The 13,743-nt window shown below is 42.8% G+C and overlaps 1 protein-coding gene across 1 annotated transcript in view; it reads left to right on the plus strand.

The window, feature by feature from the left end:
- Nucleotides 1–3,957: 3,957 nt before the first annotated feature.
- Nucleotides 3,958–13,743, plus strand: part of LOC121856047 (sprouty-related, EVH1 domain-containing protein 2-like) — a 58,722-nt gene continuing 48,936 nt past the window's right edge. The window contains exon 1 of the mRNA XM_042351320.1: nucleotides 3,958–4,267. Within this exon, the coding sequence (XP_042207254.1) occupies nucleotides 4,248–4,267 (20 nt within the window). The 5' untranslated portion in view covers nucleotides 3,958–4,247. The remainder of the gene's footprint in view (nucleotides 4,268–13,743) is intronic.

Consider the following 13,743-nt stretch of genomic DNA (forward strand, 5'->3'; position numbering starts at 1 on the left):
CTAATTATAATGTTCGTTATTAAATGTTAAGTTTGTGTTTTAGAGGAAGTTAAGTTCACATATCTTTAGTTACTAACCTTTAAATATTAATTAACGATGATTTAGCCTATAGTATGATGACAACCAGTTGAGTACAATAACTTAACCTTTTGAGTACAATAACTTAACCAATTGAGTACGATGACTTAACCACTTGAGTACGATGACTTACAGTAACCTCTTGAGTATGATGACTTAACCACTTGAGTACGATGACTTAATCCCCGGAGTACGATGACTTAATCCCCGGAATACGATGACTTAACCCCTTTACAAAATAACATCCAGTTTTACGGTAAGTTAATACCTTCACTGGATACGTTCACTTGACACTAGTCGGGAAACAAAATTACCGTAAAAAAGTTCTCAGGTTACGAAATAATCATGGCGACCAAATTAGCTCTGAATTTGTACTGAGATTATGCAGTAAACAGTTCGGTTATTTTATCAATAATTACGAGGGAAAATAAACACAATTATGGATATTTTAATAAGTTTAATTCCTGGCAGTAAGTAACTATATAACGATTGATATAGGGAGGCGGGGGAATTCTATCGAAATTATCTTATGATTTGTATAATACGTACGTAGCTTCCTTCCCTGTGTAGAGGAAAGGAGGACTTACATTACGGTAACTTGCAGGTGTTATCTTAATGTTGGTCGTAAATACAACCTGAGTATAGTGAGCCAGGGGGACCTTTAGTATACCAGGGAGGACCAGAGTGACCTGTAGTGTACCAGGGAGGACCAGAGGGACCTATAATGTATCAGGGAGGACCAGAGGGACCTGTAGTGTACCAGGGAGGACCAGAGGGACCTGTAGTGTACCAGGGAGGACCAGAGGGACCTGTAGTGTACCAGGGAGGACCAGAGGGACCTATAATGTATCAGGGAGGACCAGAGGGACCTGTAGTGTACCAGGGAGGACCAGGGGATTTTGTAGTGTACCAGGGAGGACCAGAGGGACCTGTAGTGTACCAGGGAGGACCAGAGGGACCTGTAGTGTACCAGGGAGGACCAGAGGGACCTGTAGACCAGGGGATTTTGTAGTGTACCAGGGAGGACCAGAGGGACCTGTAGTGTACCTATGGTGTACCAAGGGGACCAGTGTGCTGGGGAGGAGCAGGGTTCTGCTGGTGTACCAGGGGGAGGACCAGAGGGACCTGTGGTGTACCAGGGAGGACCTGTTGGACCTGTGTGTGCCAGGGAGGGACCAGGGGAGGGGACCTGTGGTGTACCAGGGGGAGGGACGAGGAGGACCCTGTGGAAGGGCCCACCCAGGGGACCAGGACCTGTAGTGTGCCAGGAGAACCTGGGGACCTGTTGTGTACCAAGGGAGGTTAGAGGACCTGTAATGTGCCAGGGAGACCAGGGGGACCTGTAGTATGCAGGAGAACCTGGGGGACCTGTTGTGTACCAGGGAGGACCAGAGGGACCTGTAATGTACCAGGGAGGACCAGGGGGACCTGTTGTGTACCAGGGAGGACCTGGAGGACCTGTAGTGTACCAGGGAGGACCAGGGACCTGTAGTGTACCAGGGTTTACCAGGGCGTCCTGTAGTGTACCAGTGAGGACCAGAGGGACCTTTTGTGTACCAGGGAGGACCAGGGAGACCTTCAATGATAGACTTTCCGTGTGTGTGTATGTGTGTGTGTAAACTCGGTGTCCTGTTGAAGCACTGGGCAGGTCAAGCACCGAGGATAAACTAACCTAGGAGGAACCTTTGAGAAACTCTGTGTCCTGGTCTACGGCAGTTCATCTCCCTAGACTTAATGTTCATTTACAGTCATTTTTGTTTTTAGTAACGAAATTCAAAGTTACACACACACACACACACACACACAAAGATGATATTAACGTATGTAGTAGTATGTTATTTAGATAGTTTGGAAGAGAGACAACAAATTCTACATACACTGTACTTTACATACAAACATACATACATACTGTACATACACTCTATATACTGTACATATACTGTACTCGTGTACTCGCATCTGTGTGTTTGCAAATGTTTGTGTGTTCATTCTGATGAAGTCAATTCTATTCACACACACACACACACACACACACACACACACATCCTTACCATAATCTTGTGCAAACTGGTGTACTGTAAGTACACTATCGGATGCACTTACCGAGGTGTAACAACCCTTGGGTGGACCAGCAAGGTGGTGTAACCTACTGTACTGTACTATTATTATTATTATCATGGCCATAATACACCCCTCATAGTATACCTCTTAACTCACAACACATCAAGTCAGCCGCCTCACAATATCACCAGAAACAAGAAAACCATCTTCTGAAAATTAATTATTAAATCAAGTTATGTTTATACACAAAGGAACCTAAAACAACAGGAACCTAAAACAATATTACACATACGGTACAGTATGGTACAATACACTACAGTACAGTACGGTACGGTAAAGTACAGTACGGTATAGTACAGTACAATACAGTACGGCACAGTACAGTACGGTACAGTACAGTACGGTACAATACAGTATAGTACAGTACGGTACAGTACGGTACAGTACGGTACGGTACAGTATGGTACAGTACAGTACAGCACGGTACAGTACAGTGCAGTAGAGTACAGTACAGTAAAGAACAATACTTGTAAAATTTCTAAACGAAGTAAGACAAATTATACAAGTGTACACAATTATCATTATACATACAGGATACAAGTACTGTTCTGTTTTCCGCACACAAGCTATAACACTAGGACTTATTATATACCTACATGAAATATTCTCCCATATATATATATATATATATATATATATATATATATATATATATATATATATATATATATATATATATATATATATATATATATATATGTGTTATTTTGAAACCGCCGGATGCCGGAAAAAACATCGGGGTAGAAGACTATTATGAATGAACCGATCGAATTCTGGTGTATACACAAGCTGTCAAACCAAAGGTGTTCTCTGTTCTGGCTTGTGTTCCCTTCCTTGCAGTACTTAGTCATCACAATATACTCCTAACTATCCACTTCATCATTTTACCGTGCCAAAATATCATATAGGTACGCATGAGTATGTTAATTAGATAAATTGTACCGGAAATTCCGCATGTAATACACTAATTGCTAACTGGCTGCACTGCTCCCCCTCTCCCATCTAACCCCTTCCCCACCTCCCGCTTCCTGGCCTCTGCGGTAACCAACGCAATTTTACCAGTAATATTTGTGTGATCCTTGTCCCACGTTACTGTTACTCCTGCGCTATAAATGAATACCCCTAATTTTGCCTATACAAAGAAAAATATAATTACCTAACTGGTGTCTTAGCGGTGAATATATAAGAGAAATATTTACCAATGTCGGTATCCGAGTTTTACCCCCACCAATTCATTCATGACTCCCAATATCCCCCAACATGAATGACAACGACAGCTTTACTCCTCCCCCTTATCTAACCACACCTACATGACCAGTGACTCTTAACAGACTATTTTACATCAACAAAGCAGAGGTTTACACTTAGGTCAAGCCAAAACGAATACAACAGCCCGAATTCAGGGTTCCGCCATCAATGCTCTGCCATCATTGAATTGAGCTGAAGGAAGACGGGCGTACAGGTGCCTGAAGGAGTAATTTAAAGCATAAACTTTAGTTCACCCAGGTATAATTGATGCTAAATGGACATGTTTTTATAAGTAAGCGTACATATAATACAGCAGTAGGTAAATTTAGGAAAATTTTCAACGTCTGTTTAACCCAAATTAAAGTGTGAAAAGAATTATTCCGTCTTCCCCAAAACGCAGAGGAGTACGAAACGTTTCCACACAGAGCGTTGGAGAGCGAAATATTGTGTAAAGTGTACTATGGTGAGACGGCGCCGCCAGCAGCTATAGCAAGCTGGTGGTGTGTTCTTCACAGCAGTGCTCCCAAGTTTATTCAGAGGAGACGGTTTTCCCTTCTAGACCCCAAATATTGTAAATAATACAAGAACTAAGATTGTATAGTGATATTTTGACATTAGGTGGCCAGACTAAGAAAACCTATTTTAGGGACTAGTTTGGTGCGCGAGTAGAGGTGCGCGGAGCCGAGAGCTTAAACCAAGGATCTGTGTGTTTGGGGGTGTTTCCATGAAGTTTAGTTACCATGAAAATGTGCATCAGGAGGGCAAAAAACGCCAAAATAGCCACCTGTACTATATAAAACATGACAGAGGGAAATGATGAGTAAGTATATTCAATCTAACAAGTGGAAAATGGCTTAAATCTGTTGAAAATGGTGATGAAAACATTGGTGGTGGAGTCTGATCGCGCCTCCATTTTCTCTCGCAAAGATTCAGCGGACGTCGCTTTGTTGGTAAATGTTTGGTGATAGTGATTAAAGTGCTAGTTAAGCAAGAATCATTCTGAATTTTAGAATGGTCTCGTGAAAGTGTATATCAGACTTCGAATTTTGTATATGGTTAAAGTATATTGTCACTGTGCGTGTTTACCACCAAAGCGGTGTCCCCTGACTTACATTCATTGATGGAGTGGCTGAGATGGGACTGGGTTATTTAGTGAATCAAGTTGATCATGTATTTTCGTGTGAGACAACCCCTTCCTCCCACTCCCTGCCAGCACAGTAAGTAGCTCTTGAGTTTTATTCATCGTCGACTGTTGTGTTGGTGGTTTGTCATGTCTCCTCCCCTTGGCTGTCCATTCACGGTTTTCACTCACAACTTGCCACACCAGTGACCATTTACGACTTGTCTTTTCTATTTATGTTAGCTGTGTCAGTGAGGATCATCTTTTTCCAAGTGCCAAAGTCTGTTCTTTATTTATCGAGACATATATGAAGACCACTGCACCCTACGTGTTAAATTTACGCTCTACCTACGTGTGTGATATCGTGGTATATATTATTTGTTAAGTTATATTATTTAAAACAATGGAGAAATATAAATATAAAAAGCTGCACGAGGGAGTGAGTAATTTGTGCATAGAGAGACGACCACGGGCGGGGGATAGCTTGGTTGTCAGTGGGCTGGCCTATTGCGTAATCGGGGGCATTCATTCATTATTTTCGAGGACCTCCCTGGAGTGAAGTAGCATTTGTGCCGAGTTTTGGTGGTGTTGGGGGAGGCGCAGTAGCGTATTCCCTTGTTGCACTAGATAGTAATTATTTTATCCCTCTCCCTGATCTCTAACACGACCTGTCAAAATCAGTTATGTTCTTGGGACTACTAGAACCTGTCACTACTAACTGGTGCACTTCATAACTGGCCCTACTACTAGTAACTAATGCACTTAAAAGTTAACGAAATAGACCTCCACAACTCTGCCTTCGTCCTCACGTATCTCACAAACGTTGAGTTCGATTCAATTTTAACATCATGGAACAGGAATGCAAGTGTCATCAGATCAAATATTGGAATTTAGGTGATGGTGAAATTCATGCCAGGGTTTTGTGATTTATATAGGTGGACTCTGTCGTAGATGAAGCCCCTTCTCTCCTACAGCTTCAGCAGACAACCTGTAGGCATGACATACGTTATCTGATGGGTTGTTAGCCGCAGGATGGTGTAAGTGGGCAGGGCAGGGCAGGGCAGGAGTAACCTAGTTTCGTGAATGGATGGCCTCGGCTTAGGCTGGGGGCCGGATGGTGTGTGGGGGTGGGGGGGGACAACCAGCACCAACCCCACCAATATAATAGCTCAGATGGACACCACTACCCTGGACTATTGATCTCCTGTCAGACCAGGTTAGGATTTCTTCCGAGTAACACAATCGATCCCAAAGAAAATGAAATATTGAATTGATCCTGACTTGTGATGAAATAATTTAATCCAAAAAGGTTAAGTGGTTTATTTTAACTGGTTTATTGTTAGGGAGAACAAGATATTGATTAAATAGTGATAAAAGATGGGGACTAGAAATTGACTCAATACTACATTAAACTATTGATTTGCTCTTGGTAGAATATAGCATAACAGATTTGATCCTGTGTGGAATGTTTTATAACTGATTTGAACCTAACTAGAATTTTTAACTGATTTGATGAATAGCATGAGTGTTTAGAACTAAGTAGAGTTGGTAAAGTAAATACTAACTGATTTAAGTCTTGGTTGATAAAATAGCTGAATTGATTCTACCAAATGTTACACAAAGTATCTAATATAACCCAACGTACAGAAAGCATTATCCTCACTGTAATTGATCTTGACAGTGTACAGTAGCCCCACCCGACAGCCTAATTCATTAACTGGTAACCTGCAGAACACATAAGCCTTTATACTAATCCAAAGTTGTTTAAGGAAGTAATATTACTCACCTGGACAGAATTGGTATGTCTTTGAAATTTTTGTATAAATATGAGTCATTAAGTTTTTGTTTTGTTCCAAGTAGTAATACGGTGTTTAGAGGATCACTTTGAGAAACAAATTAGAATTAGATGAAGTTTTAAATTATAGCTGCTCCAGCCAGTTTGATGTTTGGAAGGCTGTTATAATTCCTCATTACAAATTTGCTTTCTACTATTGTAGTGGAGAGGTGAGGTTCAGCCTTTGTGTGGGTCAGAATAGATCAGTATTGCTTAAGATTGTTAGAGTAAGTAAACCTGTGTTAGTTTTAGTTACATTCTCTGGAACATTGGAACGACAACAGTAAGTAACCTGTAAGGGAGACATCACTGGCTACATGTTAGGAGAGCTTGGGTGTTGAACTGGACGTGTCAGAAAGTGAGTAACACAGAATAGTCATAAATCCAGGTCACCTGTCAAGCTTATCATTAGCTGTCACAGGTGGTGATACTGGTAGCCAGAGGCGCGGGGTGGGGCCAGTATGGACGGACACCTCAGTCATAGCCTAGTGCAGGTCAGAGGGGCCCCACTCACATGAAGAATCAACCTAACCTAACCATAATGATTGGGACTAGACCCTAACTGTGTTGGGTCGTTTAGGTTTTAGCATATAACTAATCACCATCTTAGCCAGTAGTTTAAACTAATTATTTTACACTAGAGAATTGACAAGGAACAATCTTAGGGTAGTTAATTATTCTCGGGGACATATGATGTATGATGAGCCAGTAATGGTTTGTCATGATTCCCAAAACATCCCAACCTGTATACAGTATTCTCACTAACTGGTGAAAAAAGTATCGAGCTACAGTAATGTCTCAGTGTAACTCATGATGACTGCAATCTTTATGGGTCGGTTCTTCAAGGAGGCAACTGGATGAGTCTTGCATCTGTATATATTAAATAAGGCCGGTTCAGAGACAACACCGCAGTTTATTAGCAAAGTTTCGTTGTGTTTGTCATCTGACCTAACCTAATCCAATATAACCTAACCTAACCTAACCTAACCTAACGTTGCCTTGCCCAGCTGTTGTCCTTAGTTAACACGGCTTAACCTGCTCAACACACCTGGTCCACCTGAAGTTTAAACACAATAACTAATCAGTTCATTTCATTGAGGAACACCAGCTCCAGCAAATACTACTCCTATGGTTTAATCTTATAATTGTAGTCAAAAGTGTTCTCATTACACTTCAGGTTTTTCTATGTACAGTACAGTGTTATACGGCACAATAACTCAACCTGTGTTTGTAATATCAAGTCGGGTAGCAGAATCAAAGCAAAGTATTTTCCTTTGTAATTAGTACAGTAATCGTGAGGTAATGGATGCTAAGAGAACTCGTATATAATTTTTAGTGTAATCAATGAATTGGTTGTGTTATATCGTAAATTAATCCAAGGCGCAGCTGTGGGTAGAGTTAATCTGCTCACACACTGGAATTACTTATCTCTAGTTAACAAAACTGTACTTGTAGCTACCCTCTTTGTTACACTTGCTGTATATAAGGAAGTATGTGTGTAACGAGTTTAATTGGTGAATATTGTGTAATAATGCCTAATCATTATATCTGGTGCCGTCAGTTGTTGAAGCGTGGGACACACACACACACACACACACGTACGCCGTACGTCGGATCCTCTGGAGTACAATTATGTAGAAGAGTCCGGTGGAATAGCAGCACTTTGTTCCATTAAATAAATGTGCAATGTTTGATATCACTCGGGAAACGGTGGCATCACATCTTATCAGAGGACACCCCCCACCTTCACCAGCCCACCCCATCCTCTCCGCCCACTCCATCCTCTCCCTCACCCCATCCTCTCCGCCCAACAGCATCCTACGCCCACCCCATCCTCTCCTCTCAGCATGGGCAGCGTGGTTCGAAGAAAGTGTGGGTGGGAGCATGAGGAGGGTTGGTTTCTTCACCGTTCATAGGATTTCAGGTCTCACGCAAGTGCTATGGTGTCAGGTGTGAGCATTGAATCCCTTAAACATTTTGACCCCCTTCCCATAAATATGCTGTCGCTTTGAGCCTTAATTCCATAAATAAATAAATCAATCCCGTAAATATATATTATATACCAAATTATGATCGCCTGTGTTGGGATAGTTTGTAAACTCCATATGACAGGGTTTACAAAACTTGGTAGCGTCGGCTCCAGTATGCGGGAGATAAGGTTAAGTTAGGTTATGGTTGGTTGCTGTTGGACAAGACGTATAACATTCGGTATCTTCCACTCCACACTGTGGGGCACCTTGTCCTACCTGACAGTGGGTGGTGCAGGAGGAGGGTGAGAGACAGTTGTGAGTCATAGAGTTGTACATAAACTTAATTCTTTCTTATGAAAGTGGGTCCCATAGGCGTGAGGGCCTCTCTGGTACAGTGAGAATAACGCTCACTACAGTATATACTATACTAAGTCTTTGGTACACAAGTGGCCGACATTGTTCACCTGCCGTCTCCTCTTCAACTGTAAAATTAGGTATCCGTTCACAGCTGTGTGGACTGGTGCACAAACCAGCTACTGGAGGTTTGCTTTATATCCACTCGGCCGCCGCACACTCCTCTCCCCAGTAATGGGTGATAAAACACCTCCTCTGAGTGATTAGGCACGATTTTCCTGTCAACTTCATTTCTTTAATTCAGTGAGTTGCCAAGAGGCATTACGGTACGAGTCTTGAGCCCAGTCCCAGTCTTACACGAGATGATGATGATTAATAGTGAAGATGAGTGAGGTTTACGCTGAGGTCCTGTTTGTAAATCTCTCATGTGTAGACAGGCAGCAGCAGTAGTTCTAACGAAGTCAAATCCTATGACCCGTAGTAGTGGATGCACAATCTATGCCATTTTGGTGTGCTTTCTTTATCTTTGGTTCAGTGAATCAGATTCATTCTCTCGTCTTTAATTAAGGGGACAATTTTTAACACTGAAATATTTGAGGATCCAGGAGTCTATTTAGTGAAGCTTTGTGCCACGACTTTTGGGTTGGATTCCCGTGTGTCTCTCGCCTTTATAACCCGTCCAGTGTGACCCCCCCTTACTGCCCGTGTCCTGTTCTCAGTCAGCCTGTGTGATCACTGTGGTAACCAAAGTCGTGCTGTTTAGACGTCGTGAAGCTCCTTGGCTCGTTGCACCTTCAACTATCCACTACTTATGGTAATTACCTCTTTATAAAAATGTATCTAATTGGCTGCTTCAGTTACCATATAATGATGGCTTAAAGGTCGTCTAATTTATCCAGAAATACTAGTAAATGGATAATTTCTCATTTAGTGATAGAAATCCACATCTAAATTCTCGCGTATCAGAACCCAGCTTGATTGGTTGGCAGAGACGGTGGAAGTTGGGTTAGGTTAGGTTGGTGGGGGTTAGGTTAGGTCGATGGAGGTCAGGTTAGGTCGGTGGAGGTCAGGTTAGGTCGGTGGAGGTCAGGTTAGGTCGGTTGAGGTTCGGTTAGGTTGGTGGAGGTCAGGTTAGGTTGGTGGAGGTCAGGTTAGGTCGGTGGAGGTTAGGTTAGGTTGGTGGAGGTTAGGTTAAGTCAGTGGAGGTTAGGTTAGGTCGGTGGAGGTTAGGTTAGGTTGGTGGAGGTTAGGTTAAGTCAGTGGAGGTTAGGTTAGGTCGGTGGAAGTTAGGTTAGGTCAGGTCGCCTCAGTTAAAAGTCACCTCCAGCAAAGAAAAAAAACTGGCTCTTTGCTTCGACGAAGGCAGTTGTGTGTGTGTGTGTGTGTGTGTGTGTGTGTGTGTGTGTGTGTGTGTGTGTGTGTGTGTGTGTGTGTGTGTGTGTGTGTGTGTGTGTGTGTGTGTGTGTGTGTGTGTGTGTGTGTGTGTGTGTGTGTGTGTGTGTGTGTGTGTGTGTGTGTGTGTGTGTCCTGGTGACATATCCAGAGTCTTATTATCATACATTGGGTTTTAATTAATGAAATGAGTGATTTATTGAATTGGATGACATTATCACACACACACACTAAATTAAAAGAAGCACTGTCAAAGTTATTCAGACATCAGTACAGTATATACCAGTACAGATTTATGTACCGTATAAAGTATAGGTACAATGGCAGCGCTTTAATGTATACTTAAAAATAATTTATTCATACACAGTAGTTAGACAGTCATCTACAACACAGGAAATAAACAAAGCCAAAATAAATGTGTCCAGCAGCTAGTTTATTTGGCAGCTGTTGGCTAAGCATGGCGGTGATGATGGTGGTGGTGGTGATGATGGTGGTAGTGGTGATGGTGGTTGATTGCTGGCCAAGTCCACATGGCCTAATCCTGCCTAACTTACGTTCTTTTAATCCCCAGCATTATTTCCCGTCTGTAGATTAGATAAATGAGACACAACATATGGATTTGGATTATCGTATTTATTAGTATTTATACCATTTCCTCTCTTACAGTCAATTAAGTCATACGGAACTCTCCCTGTCAGTCCTCTCTCTCATCCGTGAACCTTGAGACTCGTGAACCAGTGAATCCGAGACATCACACAGTGTATCAGCTATGAACCCAACAATGTGTCATGTCTCGGATTCCTAGGTACTCATATGTGTCTCCAGGTCTCATATGTGTCCCCAGGTCTCATATATGGCCGCAGGTCTCTCATATGTGTCCCCAGGTCTCATGTATGTCCCCAGGTCTCATGTATGTCCCCGGGTCTCATGTATGTGTCCCCAGGTCTCGTATGTGTCCCCAGTCATATATGTGTCCCCAGGTCTCCATATATGTGTCCCATCTCATGTATGTGTGTCCCCAGGTCTCATATATGTGTCCCTAGGTCTCATATATGTGTCCCCAGGTCTCATGTGTCCCCGGGTCTCATGGTGTTCCCAGGTCTCATGTGTGTTCCCAGGTCTCTTATGTGTGTCTCCAGGTCTCATATATGTGTCCCCAAGTCTCATATATGTGTCTTCGAGTCTCATATGTGTCTCCAAATCTCATACATGTGACCCCAGGTATTATATGTGTCTCCAGGTACATACATGTGATCCCAGGTCTCATATATGCGTCCCCAGGTCTTAGGTACATTTATAGTGGATACGTAATTTATTCTAGATAGGTTTAATGACAACGTGATTTATTTCGTGGATATTAAATAACTTTACGTTGGTAGTTTATTCGTTAAGCATTTAATAACTTCCTGTACGTGATTTATTCCTTAGATACGCTTAAAGGAGTTTATCAATGTTCATTTAAACTAAACATCAAAGCTTTGAATGTGTTTAAATAAGCTGAACATCTTGGCGTTAAATAATCTATGTAGACATTTGTAGTTTGTCGTTCCTGTAGGTATAATGTTCTAAATTTATAATACATACATACAGGTTTTAGCATAACTCGTAATAATCTTCACTTGTACGAATTTACCGAAACCATACATTAATATTTATGTTGATTTACATAAATTGACCAACTTGTCACACACCCGTCACTAACACCTCTGGCGAACGTATTAGTATTAGATACACATTTTATATAAGACTTGGGATATACAATTATACAGTAGACAAAATATATCAATTAAATCTGACATATAAGTTGTAAACAGTGGGAAATATGCCACAGTAGACAATTATGTGTCAACCAAATCGGTGATACGTGGTTAGGTTATAATTATGTAAAGTATATGTGGGATACGTATGTCACTATATTACACACGAGACATATACGTGATAGACAATATGTGTAGCTCTGATATATAATATGGTATAGCTATATTGAATCACGAATAAACTCCTGGTAATATAAGTAAACCTGACATACACGCTATCAACTATAACTTATAAATACCATTACTACACAACCCTGATAAATAACATTACTACACAACCCTTATAAATACCATTGCTACACAACCCTTATAAATACCATTGCTACACAACCCTGGTATAAGAAAAGCTGTAACCTGGACTGGCGACTGCGGATGGGGACTAGTACAGTTTACTAGTCCACCTGCCCTAAGTGACCACCAGGTACTGTACGTTGTGATCAGGGAGCCTTTGTCAGCTGAGTGGTGGAGACTCGCTGGGCTCCTTATGTAATGTGATAGGTAGGTAGGTAGGTAGGTAGGCAGGCAGGTGAGGCAGGTAGGTAGGTAGGTAGGTAGGCAGGCATGTGAGTAGGTAGGCAGGCAGGTGAGTAGGTAGGAAGACAGGTAGGTAGGTAGGTATTTGTTCAGTTAAAACATTATGTATGTTCACATTGATTTAGCTTGGATGTAGTGCAGGTATATATACAGTGTGCATAGACTAGGTAGGTAGGTAGGTCTACAAATAGTTTATATAGACAGGGCAGGTTATACAATTTATATAGACGGCATTTATACACAAGTTTATATACACAGGACATGTATATAATGTGCATATACAGGACAAATATATAAGCAGTTTATATAGACAGGACAGGTATAAGTACAGTTTATATAGAATTAAACCTAACGTAACTTAGCCTAGCCCAACCTAACCTAACCGAACCGAACCGAACCGAACCGAACCGAACCGAAATAAGACGTGGTCTCAGTCATAATGGTAGTTAAATTGGGTATTATGAAGCCTGGAGCATATTAGTAGCGGCACTGGACCTATTTGACCAGTCACCTCCTATATGGGGCACTGATGGGTGGTAGAGGCACTGATGGGTGGTAGAGGCACTGTGGGTGGTAGAGGGGCACTGATGGGTGGTAGAGGGGCACTGATGGGTGGTAGAGGGGCACTGATGGGTGGTAGAGGCACTGATGGGTGGTAGAGCACTGATGGGTGGTAGAGGCACTGGTGGGTGGTGGAGAGGGGCACGATGGGTGGTAGATGGGTAGGGGCACTGATGGGTGGTAGAGGCACTGATGGTGGTAGAGGGCACTGATGGGTGGTAGAGGCACTGGTGGGTGGTAGAGGGGCACTGGTGGGTGGTAGAGGGGCACTGGATGGGTGGTAGAGGCACTATGGTGGTAGAGGCACTGGTGGTGGTGAGGGCACTGATGGGTGGTAGAGGCACTGATGGGTGTAGAGGGGCACTGATGGTGGTAGAGGGCACTGATGGGTGGTAGAGGGCACTGATGGGTGGTAGAGGCACTGGTGGGTGGTGGAGGGGCACTGATGGTGGTAGAGGGCCACTGATGGGTGGTAGAGGCCACTGATGGTGGTAGAGGCACTGGTGGGTAGAGGCACTGGTGGTGGTAGAGGCACTGATGGGTGGTAGAGGGCACTGATGGGTGGTAGAGGGCACTATGGGTGGTAGAGGGCACTGGTGGTAGAGGGCACTGATGGGTGGTAGAGGCACGTGGTAGAGGGCACTGATGGTGGTAGAGGGCACTGATGGGTGGTAGAGGGCACTGATGGGTGGTAGAGGCACTGATGGGTGGTAG

The sequence above is a fragment of the Homarus americanus genome, unplaced genomic scaffold, assembly GCF_018991925.1.
Source record: "Homarus americanus isolate GMGI-L3 unplaced genomic scaffold, GMGI_Hamer_2.0 scaffold19117, whole genome shotgun sequence".
Classification (NCBI taxonomy): Eukaryota; Metazoa; Arthropoda; class Malacostraca; order Decapoda; family Nephropidae; genus Homarus; species Homarus americanus.